At 41.2% G+C, this 13,808-nt stretch overlaps 1 protein-coding gene across 5 annotated transcripts in view; it reads right to left on the bottom strand.

Moving 5' to 3' along the window:
- Positions 1-13,808, bottom strand: part of mecom (MDS1 and EVI1 complex locus) — a 100,882-nt gene that overhangs the window by 17,825 nt on the left and 69,249 nt on the right. For 2 of the 5 annotated variants that reach the window (XM_088011856.1, XM_088011858.1), the window contains exons 2-7: positions 10,591-10,725; positions 2,805-2,907; positions 2,581-2,694; positions 1,681-1,792; positions 950-1,097; positions 669-825 (exon numbers count right to left, since the gene is read on the bottom strand). In XM_088011856.1, coding sequence (XP_087867982.1) covers positions 669-825; positions 950-1,097; positions 1,681-1,792; positions 2,581-2,694; positions 2,805-2,907; positions 10,591-10,725 — 769 coding nt within the window. Of the gene's footprint in view, positions 1-644; positions 826-949; positions 1,098-1,680; positions 1,793-2,580; positions 2,695-2,804; positions 2,908-10,590; positions 10,726-13,808 lie in introns of all 5 variants that reach the window. The other 3 variants (XM_088011857.1, XM_088011859.1, XM_088011855.1) reach the window with 2 other exon arrangements.

Genomic DNA, 13,808 nt, shown 5'->3' with positions numbered 1-13,808 from the left:
GAGAGGAGAAAAGGAGAGAGGGGAATAATGAGGTCTTCAATGGAGATGCAGTCATTCCTGCCTATGCATATATCTATATTTATGTGTGTGTGTGTGCGTGTGTGTGCCTGAAACTCAGGATGCATTAAGTGTGTTGACAGGTTTGTATAAGTTTGCATAAGTATAAAAGAAGGAAAGGAAAGGAAAGAAAAAGACTGAAGGGGCAAAGGGGAAAGATCACAGTGCTTCAGGGGAAGGAGGAGATCAGATCTCTTGTGGTAGTGAAAGTGTGAAAGGTCAAAACGTGTTTGGATCTGGCTGGTGTTGACGAGAGGGGGCGTAAGTGTATGCTTAAGTGAGCAGGCATCCTAGAAAAAAAAAAAATGGCTGTTAGCCCCTCTGTCTTCACCAGATCACACTTGGTCACTGTGACAAAGTGGCAGGCCGGTATTACTATACAAGCAGAATATGAAGGTGCTGAGGCAGGAGGAAAACAAACTGCACAATTCTTGTTTAGACACCAAACAGTACAAAAAAAAAAAAAGTCAGAGTAAATGACGTTCCAAACAGCTGAAAAAAGATCAATTACAGTTTCTGCAAAATCATCATTTTCTTTTTGTCATAAAGTCGTGTTGTTATTGTTATAATGTACTGAGGAGACTTACATAGGTAGGGTCTTAGTGACTTACACATGAAGGGCTTGACACTGCTGTGAATGTGCTTATGCTGCTTGAGGCCCGAAGACGTTGCAAACGTCTTCCCGCAGTCGGAGCAGGCATGGGCCCGAGCCCCGACGTGCTGAGAGCGAATGTGCCTCTGCAGGTTACTGGGGTCTGTGAACACCTGCTGGGGGGAGCAACCAAAGAGACGCACAGGGGAGTTACTATATGATTCAGCAAACGTGTGCAGAAAGAGAAAAGGGGTGCGCAGACAAGAGGCATTTGTTGAACAGCCCCTTCCATCACTTTACCTTTGAGCAGTTTTCACATTCGTAGTGCTTGCCACTGTCATGCGACATCTGATGTCGGATCAAGTTGGATTTCCAGTTGAAAGCCTTGGGACACTGATCACACTTGTATTCCCTCTCCTCAGAGTGCGACTGACTGTGGTTCTCCAAACTGCAGCAAGACAAAATGAAAAAACAAAAAAAAAAAAAACAAAAACAACAATCAGGATTTGTCAGATCGCTCAGGGCGCCTTACCAAAGTATCTACCCTCAAACTTTCTCAAATTTTGTCATTATTTTTATTTCAGTCAATCTATCTTCCCATCAAAGCTTTCCTTCCTTACTTTTAAGCATGTCTTCTGATGACATTGTTTCAACAATTGCCCTCTTTTTTGTTTACTTCTCTGCTGTAATCTAAAGGTGATGTACTAAACATATCTCTGTGAGACATCCAAGGCTTAAATTCTTATCATAACCTTACTCCCCATTAAAGTTCTCCATAACTCTATCACTTGATGCTATTGTGGCTTACCAACATTGTCAAAAAACCTGCCATATTTAAAAGAGATTTATCTACATGCATGTGGTCTTCATTTCCTTATTGGGTGATTTTTGAAAGCGGTAAATTTTATTTAATGGCATCATGGGAAGAAGAGCTAAACACATGCACACGCCAGACTTTTTAGGTGTTTGAAGAGGACATATTTTATTTCTACGGTAAGTCAGGTGGTTGGATGTTGCTGTTTGTTGCATACCTCTGGACATCAGGGAAGACCTGGTCACACTCCTTACACTCGTGTAGGCCATGAGACATATGAAGGGGCCGCAAATCTTGAGGTTCTTGAGCTGTCAGGTCAGCGTCCCCTCCTGTGCACAAAGGAAGAACATGAGGAGGACAGACACACAGAGGCGTAATGATCCATGAATTTTACAAGACGATGTGCGGACATGCACAAGGCTGAAAACTTACGAGGTGTATTGCATAGCTCCTTCATCCCTGATTCAAACTTTCTAAGATCTCACACCGACACCTTTCTTCAAATATTTCCCATAATTCTCTACGTCTAGTTCTATCAGACGTTCACGTTTTATTGTATTTGAATGGTTTTCCCTAAATATCCAACCGATGTTGGGTTACACTCCACTCAGCTGACGTGGGAGTTTGTTTTATTTACAGTGAAATAAAACTCTGATCGCTCCGTCACGTTGTAGGAAGAACAGCATAAGAAATCTGAGAGGGTTTGAAACCCTAACATGCACTGCCTCTACTAGAAACATGTTGGCATAATTACACAAATAAATGACCCAAAACCTAAAGTGTATGTTTTACCTTAACTGCTCCTTTTTCCACAGAAGAATTGCAATGGAGACTAATTGTGATTTTACAATGAACTACGATTGTTTTTCCGTACCAGAGTCTCAAGAAACAATGATTTTTGTTAAACATCTATCGCGTGTAGGTTTAGATAAATCTCCGCTTCCTATCCGTCGGACTCATCCTTTCACAGTTTATTCCTCTGTGATCTCAGAGCTTTAGCACCTAACACAGATATCTGTTCGCCCTCTCCAGGCGCTCATCCATCTCGTCACTCGTCACAGCTCAGCGTTTACAGCAGAGTGAAACAGGCATGCCTGTTTAGAAACAGAAGTCAAACCTGGGTTGAGGAAAGCAGAGGGAGGCATCCCACACGGCTCCTTCTGGTGATCCAGCAACTCGCTGCGGGACTCAAAGTGCTGGTCGCAGTCCTCACAGCGGTACTGCCTCTCCTCTGTGTTGTGAGAAAAAGAGAAGCTTTTGTAATACAAAGTGAGATGTCTAAAAAGATGAGCATTGGAAAAAAGTGGAAAAAGTGTGTGTATTTGTGCGTTTGATGCGTACCATGAATATCAGGAGCCATTGCGTCGCAGAAATACTCTTCAGCCTTCATGAAAAGTAGTAGTTCCTCGCCAGGAAAAATCTCTCTAGTGACTTTGTAGAAGATCTGTGACACACAATATATATGTTTTAATGATTTAAAAGACATGTTGTTTTTTTGTTTTTTTTTGGGATAAAGGTAAAATAAACCAGCACTGAACAAAGCTACTGATGTAACTTGTTCAGTTTTTGCAGCTTGTCCTGGACAAGGATAAGTGTCACTCAAAAAAAACGGGAAAAAATCCTGACTTTAATCTCAAAATGCTGAGATTAAAGTTAAAAGAACAGTCAAAATTCTGAGAGAAAATCAAAACTTCCTTTTTCTTTTCAGCAGCCCTTGTCTTCTTCCGTACTGGTCGAATGTTTGTGGCACAATTTATATTTTTTACACACTACCACATTTGAGCAGCAGCGAATGTCCCTTAAGGTAGTTCCTGGTGCATAAACACACAGATTTCCGCACTTGTTTACATGGTTGAAACACCACAAAGCTACCGCAAAGGATTGCCGTACGCACGAAAATAACTTGCAATTAATCATCTTATGAAACATCCATCTTTGGATATATGAATGAAAGCACAAACAACCATCCTACTGAATAAATACACAGCCTCATGACGACGCGCTGCAAAAAGTTACCGCGGGCAGGAAGTGGTAAATTACTGTGTGGAGAGAAAGCTTGCTAATTCAACAGCGAGCAAAATAAACAGGCAAACTGCTGAAGAAGCGGTTGAGTTAAATTAAATTCATCAGCTAAGGAAGGATCTCCAAGCAGGGAAGTAAAACCACCTCTGCATTGCTTTCATTTTAAACCAAGACGTGCTCCACAAATTTCTTCTCCGAAACATGCAATCAATACGGCATGTGCTGCACAAAGGCCTGCTGAGCAGGTGAGTGTCTATCTAGGCAAAGATGGGGGGAAGTGGGTGCCGGTCACATTAAAGAATCAGCTGAGAGACCCTGCGACTGCAGAGCTTCCCATGGACACACAATGGCCTTTCTCTGCAAAACAATCACACATGGGGTTATTTTCAGCACGCTTTGGACGTTAAGCGTATCAACTTCCTCTGCTGTGTCAACATGACAATGATGATGGAGGAATTTATTAGAAGTGCATTGGGGGACTGATGTGGAGCGGGTGAGAAAATGCTTCTGGGAAGCCGTGGATCACAGGTAGGCGGCTCATGAAGGGCATTCTTGAATAACGCGGCTGCAGCAGCAGAGCCACAGTGGCTCCATGTCAGGTTACGATAAGTATCTCTGTCGAAATAAGGATAATGAGGTATTCTGTAGCACATAGTGTTGTTGCGACTGTCATTGTTCTTACGTCTGGCAAATGACATCATACTCAGAATCACACCGAGCAAGTCAGGCTGACCCAAAGCAGAGCTTTTTGGTAAATCGTGGAGTCGTACAGCATCCAATAAAATAAGACTTTTGGGAACATTAAAATATTAGGAAAAATATTGCCGCAGGACAAAAAAAAAGTTTACACACTTGTACAGAACAGGAGAAACTTTAAATATTCAGGAATATCTGGAATATTTTCATTTGGGTGTTTTGGAAAACTTACAGGAGAAGGTTGGTAAGACAAAATAAAAAGCCACGAGATTGCCCAAAGCTGAAAAAATATGAAGGCATTAGTTTGGACTGTATTAAATATTGCTGGACTGTGAGTGCCCAGTTATCTAACGTTAGGGACAATAGGCGTTGCAGATGTAGTGGGATCTGAAGATATTGAATGGCTACACTAATCCTTGTTATTTTTAAGTCATTCTAGTGAAGTACTATCTAGTTTTTGTCTGACATGAGCACTGGAAAAGGAATATATGCATTTTAACAACTTACTGCCTAACTTTATTTACAATTGTATGAAAAGATTATTTATGTCAAGTAGAAGCTAAATCAAATAGAGATTGATAATTTGAATATGTGTGATGTGTAGTGTGCAAGTATTGGTGTAGCTAAAATAGGCTAAGTAATTAGGAAGAACACCAGATGGCAGAAAAGGGCTTCAAACATGATCTTTGGTAGGTGTGGAATATGCATCAACAGGCGTTAGTGAAATAAATGTGGCACCCTGGCTGCATGTAGGCTGGAGATGTTTTGTCATTTTGAGAGAACTGACCAACAATCACTGCTTGTCAGACTGATTGAATAACACTGAGTTGCAAAGTCAATGAAGAGGCCATCTCCGACTTTAAGCAGCATGCTTAAGCAGAGATAAAGAACTTGTGTCGGATTGACAGACACTTACTAAATGACACGTACCCTGAGTGGCTAGCTTTGAAACATCCAGCAGGAGATTTTTAATTAGTCTGTGCTGCATTCGATCATCTCTAGTATCAAATCTCAAATACGATATTGATCACACTCTTTATTTAAATACATTTTAAAAATAAGCCTTCCAAATATTTTTTTCCCCATTATTATGACTGTAGATGAACTACAAAACTTACATTTTTGGACTAATTAAGCTTGGTAGGGAATACACATGAATTATGTAGGTCCAATGTTGGTACCAGATTTCTAAAAATAACTTGTGATTTAGAAAAACATTTCGTTTTTGTGAAAAAAGAAATGGGTTCTTAGTTTTGCATAATATCTCAGCTTGTTCCTCCAGGAACCATGGGTATATCACTGCATCATATGAGTCTTGCTTCCCAGGAGAGTGATAACCCTGTCCTAGAAAAAAACGATATGCTTTAAAATAATATGTGGATAAAAGAGATAGCCTCCTGCACTGTGTTAGAAACGCTGACCTACATGGACATCAGAGGAGTTCAAGGACATTTGAAGAACTCTGGTGAACTAAATTGAATGGGGCTGTTTGTTTTGTTTTCAGGATTTTTGTTTTTAAGTCAAATCTTAATACTGAAAAATAATATGGGGGCAACAAGAGAAACGTTTTAGCTTCTTCACCAAAAGAATCAAAGGAACTCAAGTGTGAGGGTTCTCGTTCTTTGCCATGTTTACTTCAACTTTATTGTAAACACACGGGCGCGCATAAATGGAGCGCTTAACATGGCTCGAGCGGACAAACAGAACCGAGCTCCAATGGGCCGTCACCTCTGTGAGGTCACCAAAATATTGATGCTACGAAACAATCAAACAGCGGTTCAAGCAGATTTGTTATTCTGTGGAAAATCCGCTCAGACGCTGATACTGAGGCTGAAGACAGAAGCTGTTGAAAACCAAAAGGAGAGCTAGGTATATAAAAATCACAAGGAATGTCAATAACACTTTTTCAAAGAGGCAAGTTTTTACATTTGGAGTATTGTGTTTAAACAAAAGTAAATTTATCATAATAAACACCCATAAGTGAAGGAAACTCTTAACAAATTGCAGGCACAGATGTCCTGCATGCTGAACTTTCCACAAGTAAGAAACTCTGTGGTCTATGAGTCATCTTTGATAAATGAATTACTTTACAAAAAAAAAAGGGAATCTGCAATAGTTTAAGAACACACAAGTGGGTAAAGCATGGCAATTATGAGCGGGAGGGAAACTCTACCGCTTCCACGAAGATCACCATGGATAAACACAAACAGGTAGCAACTCTGCACGGGTCTGGAGGCACCACCAGCAAACACCCCCACTTTCCCCCCACACGCACACACACACAAAGACAATCCCAACAACACTTTAACAATAGCTTTAAGTAATCACTGACTGCAAAAAATCCAGGCTTTCTAAGTCAGAGCAGCGGTAACCTGCTGCCTCAGCTTAAAAGGCAGTGAACACGCCGAACGTTCTGTAGTTCACATTTATTTATTTATTTATTTTTACAAAATTGTCACATACAATTTAAAGGCTTAAGTGTAGCTTATATTTGACCTTGTTCCCTTTAATAGTGCGGAATTTTTTCTGTCATTTTTCCCATGCGCTCATAAAGAGGTAATGTGTTATGATTGGACTACTTGTTACGCTGCCATTGCTGCATCTTCCCTGCTGATGTCCTCATATCCACAGGTATGCCATTCGCTAACGCTATCAAAACTGAATAAACTCACAGGGGGCAGGACTTCATGCAAAAAAGCTTTAAATTGAACACTGCTTAAGAATTAAGAAAATAGAAAGGCGTGAGACGGTGGATGAAATAAAACAAGAGCAAAAACATGCAAAAATGCACTTTCAGATTTCACAGGAGAATCATGTACTCAGACAAAGATAGGCATATCGAGCAATCTTCAGCTTTGTGCAGCTATTGCAAAGAAGGATGACACATTGCAGAAAGGTGGCCATGCAACAGTCACCGACATGTGCGTTTTGCACAGAACTATGAAATGATGCAGAAGGGCGTGAAGAGAATTTGCACACAATTCCAGCACATTGAATCTGAGGAAAAGTCAGCATGACTCCGTTGTTCTCATATTAAGCCTTATATTAGAGAGTTACTTTTTGTATAAAAGGCTCATCAGATTTCAGCTCTGTAACAAGAGTTTATTAATGAATAAGGTTCAAACTGTTACCTCTGTGAGTTACAATCAGCTCCATTGTGTGCACACTGCCACATGCTCCAGAGCCACTTCACTGCACTCAATACTGAGTGACAATCAATGGCGCAGATGAGATTAACTCTCATATCCCTCTGTACTGTCTTATGAAAGGCTCTTCAGGGCCTCGTCGGATGATGTTAATTACACTTTTTAATCAATTTTCCATTTAGTTGAATCAGTAGAGTGAGGAGCGCAGAGAAGGGTTTTTAAGTGCTAATTGCCCCCCTAATTATCCTCACGACAAAACATGAGGGGATCTGTGCTCAGAGAGCTGCGAGCGTGTTGTTTGGGGGCTTTCTGAAGGCTTCAGCTGTGTCTCAAAGTCAGCCAAGAGCTCATGATCAGCGAAAACGGCGGCCACAAAAAATATTAACGGGGTTGTGTGAGTGCTGAAAAATACTTGTGCTGGAAATTAAATGCAAGAAAAGGATTAAATATACCTGTGAAAGAAGTACAACCTCTGGAAAGTTCAGTGTGACTGATAAAATATGTCTCTCCTTTTTTTTTTCTTTAGCAATTTTCAGTTTTCTTTGAGGATTGACATATTGATTTTGATTATCTTGTCTAATTACAATTTTTGTTCCTGCCAAATATGTCAAATAATTGTTTTTTTTTTATATAAATAAGCCATAGTTTCTCCATAGAGTAATACTTTTAAATCCAACAGAAGATTAAAGTGTAATAAAGCAATGTCCATTTATACATCAAATCATATGTTCCTAATCTTTGTCAAATTTTGTTAAACTGTTAAAAATGTCACCGCTGAGTGATGCGTTTATAGGTGGTGGGAGTTTTTAGTATCGAAAATACTGTAGAGGGAGAAAAAGATCATTCTTTTTCAGTATTTGGCCTGTTGCTCACTGATCAGAGCTGATTAACAAAAACGTAATCAATCTTTAATTGACTCAATAGTACAATAGTGCCAATGATTCTCTTATTTAGAGCTAAACGTGACAAATTAAAGGAGGTGTATACAACAGAACATATCTCATGCTGTCTGTTGTAAATATTTTCAGATTTTGGATTTTTATCCAGTTCACTATAGGTTATACCTTCTCAGATTATGTAGTATACGTAGATAAGCAAACAAGAGGCTGCAACAGTAAGAAGAAGAATAATCTACAATAAATCTTGTGTTCGGGGAGAAAAAATGGAAGAAAACAGGGTTTGTTTCACTCATTTCTTCCTCTTCCACTCCCCTGTTCTTCTGAGATTACTCATAAACTTTTATAGTAAACAGAACTGGGTCAAAAATGAGAGGATGGAAGCCAGTTTCACTCTTGTGCCGACAGAGGTGCTTGTAAAGGCCCTACACAAAATAACGACCAAACACACCTGGAAACTGCTATCGTTGTAGGACAACGTCTGAACGTAAGTCATGCGACAAATTGTTTCTGTCCGACGGCTGAGAAAGAGTCCCTTAAATTTGATCCTGAGGGAAGATTTTCCAATCCATCCGAAGCCCTCAGTAACACTGTGAGGCTCTTCTGCGAAAATCTGGGGGTGGTGTGTGTAATGTGTGGCGTAATCAGCGGTTTCAGGCTGAGTTTGGACTCAGCGCTTTCTCTGTGGCTGTAAAAAAGACCTGCTGGAATCAGGTACTGTGCGGCTTCAACATTTCCAGCTCGGAATGAGGAGCATTGGGAGTCATCGAGAGCTCAATGAACAATTCAAAGCCCTGCGTACGCACACGCATGAACACACACACGAACACGTAAGCGTGCTCCAACTGAGGTTTGGACGCGGGCAAAAGCCCAAACACAGGCAACACACAGGTGTGTGAGCACACACTCCGGAGACATAATGAAACACTCGACACACTCGCAAAAAAAAAAAAAATAAAATGGAAAAAAAGGGCCCCCATGTGCTTAGAGACACAGGGACAGACACACACCGGCAGAATCTGACAGCAGCTTTACAAGACCACCCCGTTTAGTCTATTCATTTTCCAACGCACAGACGGGCATTGTGGGAGGCTACAGTGTGTTTTTGAAAACACCGGCGTTGGCCGGAAGGCTTAAAGACAGCACATTGTGCAGTGTTGTGACAGAGCGTGATACTTAACAATCACCTCATCATAGCCATGTCCGTGACCTGTGGGAGCCTTACACAGCCACCCAGGCAGAACCGCAACGCTGACAGCGAGTCGCACCTCGCGTCGCGGGGCAGCTCTGGGAGAAAAAGCCTCTCGCTGCTTGTTTGTCTCTGTCGTTTGCCAGAGTGGGGAGGTAAGCATGCATGAAAGAGCTTCTGCTCCTCTTTATGAGGCCCTCCTGCTGTCTCTCGTCACTGAGATGTGTGAAAGATGAGCAGTGGATAAGTTTCTTGGCGGCTGAGCCATATAGGTTTTTGGGAGAAAATTAAACCCAAAGTTCTAAATATGACCAAAAAAAACAAAAAAACAAATCAAACTGAAAAGAATTCGTCAAACAATTTGAACTTAAATCCTGCGCAAAGATATGTTTTACTCCTCCATCTCAGCAGATGACACTGCTGAAAAGTTATCTAGATGGACCACCTGTGAGACGATGTTTTCTGTTTGGGTCAAGCGATCGCGCTCTCGACGCACGCGTCAGGTGAAGTCTGGGCCAACGTCTTCCTGCTTTGGGAGCCTGCTGGCTGTGAGGATTACTGAGCTGAACGGGCCCTCATGTGTGCAGCACGCACCTCTCTACAGCCAGGTGAACAGCAAAAGGGCTTCGGCATTCCTGGCATATCTAAGAGTTTATATCGCCAGCGTGACCGGGAAGTGTGCGGAACTATCATCCCGGGGGCGGCCGCCTCTGATCGTTCCCTGTGGTCTTTTGTGCGGCAGAAGGCAGCAAACAAATACAGAGGTAAAACATGCAGCGATGATAATAAGAAGAGCTGTGTGTGTGTGTGTGTATGTGTGTGTGTGTGTGCGTGAGTGTGTCCATGCGTTTGTCTGTTAGGTGAGGACAAAGAGTGCCAGCCGCTCATAAGACTATCTGACTTACATCACAATAACATCATTTGACAGCACACAGCAGGCTGGATGTTGGAAAGTGCAGATACGAAATTATGGCTTTGGAGTTGTTTAAAAAAAAAAAAAAAAGAGAGCTGGAATTTAAAAACCCTGATTCATCTTGCCAGGCAGAAGACACATCATCATCATGGGGATTTCAAGAACAAGTCATTCGGTTGAATTTTCTCTCCTTCTCTGGTTTCTCTCACTTTGTTGAGATGGATTTCATGTCACACGGCGCGTCTGAGGACACGTCGCCACATACCTGCTCATCTATCTGGCACGCTCTCAGGTTATGCTGCGTGGCCGCAGGGGCAAACTGGATGTGCTTCAGCCAGCTCCCTGCGTCTGGTTTGCTGGCATCCAGGCAGAACTTTACATGGCCTGACCCATCCAAGATCTGCAGAGAGAAAGAGAAAGAACGAGAGAGAGAGAGAGAGAGAAAGAGAGAGATCAGACTTTGATCAGTATCAGACCAGGTTACTGTGTCCAAACACTGCCTAACCGCATACCTCCCACTAAGAAATCCCACTTAAATGTTAGGAGCTGCTCTGTGAGGCAAGGCACTCACTAACACACACACACACGCAGACACACACACACACATGCACACTGAGAAATTTCCACAAAAAAGGCTGAACAAAAATACAGTAAATGTTATTTTAGTAGTTATAAAAGCAGATAGGAAGTAAAAGAATGAAATGTAAAAAAAAAAAAAAATCTACATTTCTTTATGTTGACTTTAATTTTATTTCCATACTTTAAAGAAAATGTTTTAATATGTTATGTCATGGATTGAAGCAACAATAGAAGGGCTGAAATTCAGTAACATAATATAAAAAAAAATCGAAAAAGTAAAAAAAAAAAAATAAATACATAGGAGATGCTGGTTATAAAAAACAGATTTAAAAAAATGATTTCAAAATCAAAACGAATTAAACAGAAGAAAATAACAAAAAAACGAAATACAACAAAAATCTCATCAAAACACTATAGAAAATACACAAATATTTATTTTAATATCTATATTATTGTAACTCGAAACCAACCTCAAGTTATATCTAGTACTGATGCTTAACGAATTTCATTTAAAGAAATGCATTTACAGAACTGCACTTATTGATTTCACAACAAAAGCGAAAGTTGTTAAAAGAATAAAAAAATCTTAGTAGAAATGATACCCAAAATCCTGTTCTGCTCTGGTTAAGAGGTGCACAAAACGATTTATTAATATCACAAAAATCACTATTTTGCAGCATAAAATGTTATGACGTTGCTTTTGAAATGCTGCTGGTTTCGGCAGAGCGGTTGTAAACTTTTGCAGGGAAGCAAATCAATTGCAGGAAGCCGCCGAGTGATAAGAGTTATGAAGACAAGCAGATTGTTAGGATGCAAAACAGAATCTCTTCCAGGGTCACAAATCTGCCTCGGCGCCTTTGTGTTAGCCTTCGACTGAATAAATATTTTTGCTTATAAAAGAAGAAGAAGAAGAAGAAGAAGAAGAAGAAGAAGAAGAAGAAGAAGAAGAAGAAGAAAAGCCAGAATCGGCAATCAAGAGTAGATCCTGCGCGTTTTAAATGAAGCCATAACACTTTAAGTTTTAAATGATAAACGAGCAAATAAACCGCGGTGTAATTTAAATAATCAATGCAGGAAAAATAATATTTTATTTGAGGAAAATTATCAATCACCTTACCGTCCAAACTCGTGTTACAGCCTCTAGGGTAATTAAAACTCCGAAAAAGTAAAAAAAAAAAAAAAAAAAAAAAAAAAAAACACACAAAAAGCTTGATTTAAATATATATATATATATATTTTAAAAAAATAAACTAGAACTTGTTGTCGCTGCGGTCGCTTCGCCAGCTTTGTGGCATCGCGGTGTGTCTCAGTGCCTCTTCAGCTCCCCGAGCTCCGGGAGTCTCCGCCGGCGCGCTCTCGGTCGCCGCGCCGCTCGCGCTTGGCTGAGGAGTAAATCCAGACGGCGCTGCTCTCCTCTCACTGTCCTACAGACATCGTGGGACGGAACTAAAAACCCATCCGGCGCATCAGTCCGCTGCCAACTTTTCACTGTGTCTGCTCGGCGCGCTTCTGCTCGACTCGTCCTCTCCTTCTCTTGTCACCCCTCCTGTCCTGACGCGCCCAGGTGTCCTTCAGTAAGCCATTCAACTTTTCATTTTCCTCTTCCTCCTCATCCCACACCCACCCACCTCCCCCTCCACCTCTTCCCCTCTCTCTTCCTCAGACAGCTCGGGATGTGTCGCCTGTGTGACAGCAGGGGGAGATTTCGGCGGGCGGACAATTTGCGCGATGTTTCTGATTCCGCTCAGATAAAGAGGGATCCCGCGCTTCAGTCTCCATCCTTTCTCCCCCACGAGAGTCAAATCGGTTCGCGGGGGTCTGTCTGTGCACCCCCCCCCCCTCACACACACACACACACACACACACACACACCCCTCGATCTCGTGTGCCTCCCCACCACCACAACCATCGGAAGAGACTCGGCTCCGCAGTAAATTTTAAAGTGACAGGGGCCCGGGGTTGGAAAGGGTGAGCGGGGTCAGGGAGAGGTCGCGATGGGGGCTTATGAGAGGGATGAACTCCACGCACACACACAGACAGACAGCCACACTTTAATGATTTAGCATCCACGTGTTCCCCAACTTTTTCTCTCTCTCTTTTTTTTTTTTTCTTGGAGGATTTGATGTTATTATGCGCCTCAAATTTGAACCTAAACGACTTGTTTATCCCAAACAGAAGTGTAAAATTAGTGACAGTGCACAACATAAATAACAAATTGCCCTCTCTGGCCTGTGCATATTTTAGGAATGATATACTTTCATAAGAATCCATTAGTAGAAACCTGAACATCACGTGGTAATTTTGGTTTGTTTTAAATACAAAATATTACATGAAGATGCAAGGTTTTTTTTTTTCCCTTTTTGTTTCATTTTCTTGTCATGCTTATAAAAAAAAACAAAAAAAAAAAACAACTATGAATCCACCAGCAAAGAGAAATAGAAAAGTTCCTTTGGTTTTATTCAACACACATCTCAGTTTAGCAAAGACAAAGTATTTGGTTGACCACGTGACGTCAGTTCCCTTACATGGTCAGGGTGAGTGTCGCTGGCTGGCATGCTGATGATTTTGTCTTATTATGTCAAACATACAAAATATATATATTTTATTATTTTTCTATGTTGACTACAAAACATGATTGTTCTGATTTAACAATTTAACATGGAAATCAAACAACCACTGGTTTATTTTATTTTTTTCAGAACTGCTGGTTTGATGATCACTCACCAAAACATGCATAGAGCCTCTCTTCTTAGCCATACTCATAAACAGGCTGGAGGTGGTCGTATCGCCCCCATCTTCTCCCCCATTTTGCATGCCACTGTTGATTTTTGCCTCCCCCTATTAGCCCTAACTAATTCTACCACTACTTCTTCTTCTTCTTTTAGTACGAAGGATGCATACATA

The sequence above is a fragment of the Poecilia mexicana genome, unplaced genomic scaffold (genome assembly GCF_051168715.1).
Source record: "Poecilia mexicana isolate PSO_F unplaced genomic scaffold, ASM5116871v1 scaffold_13, whole genome shotgun sequence".
In the NCBI taxonomy this organism is placed as follows: Eukaryota; Metazoa; Chordata; class Actinopteri; order Cyprinodontiformes; family Poeciliidae; genus Poecilia; species Poecilia mexicana.
Note: the sequence above shows the minus strand (reverse complement) of the source record. Positions and strands in the feature narration are given on the sequence as shown.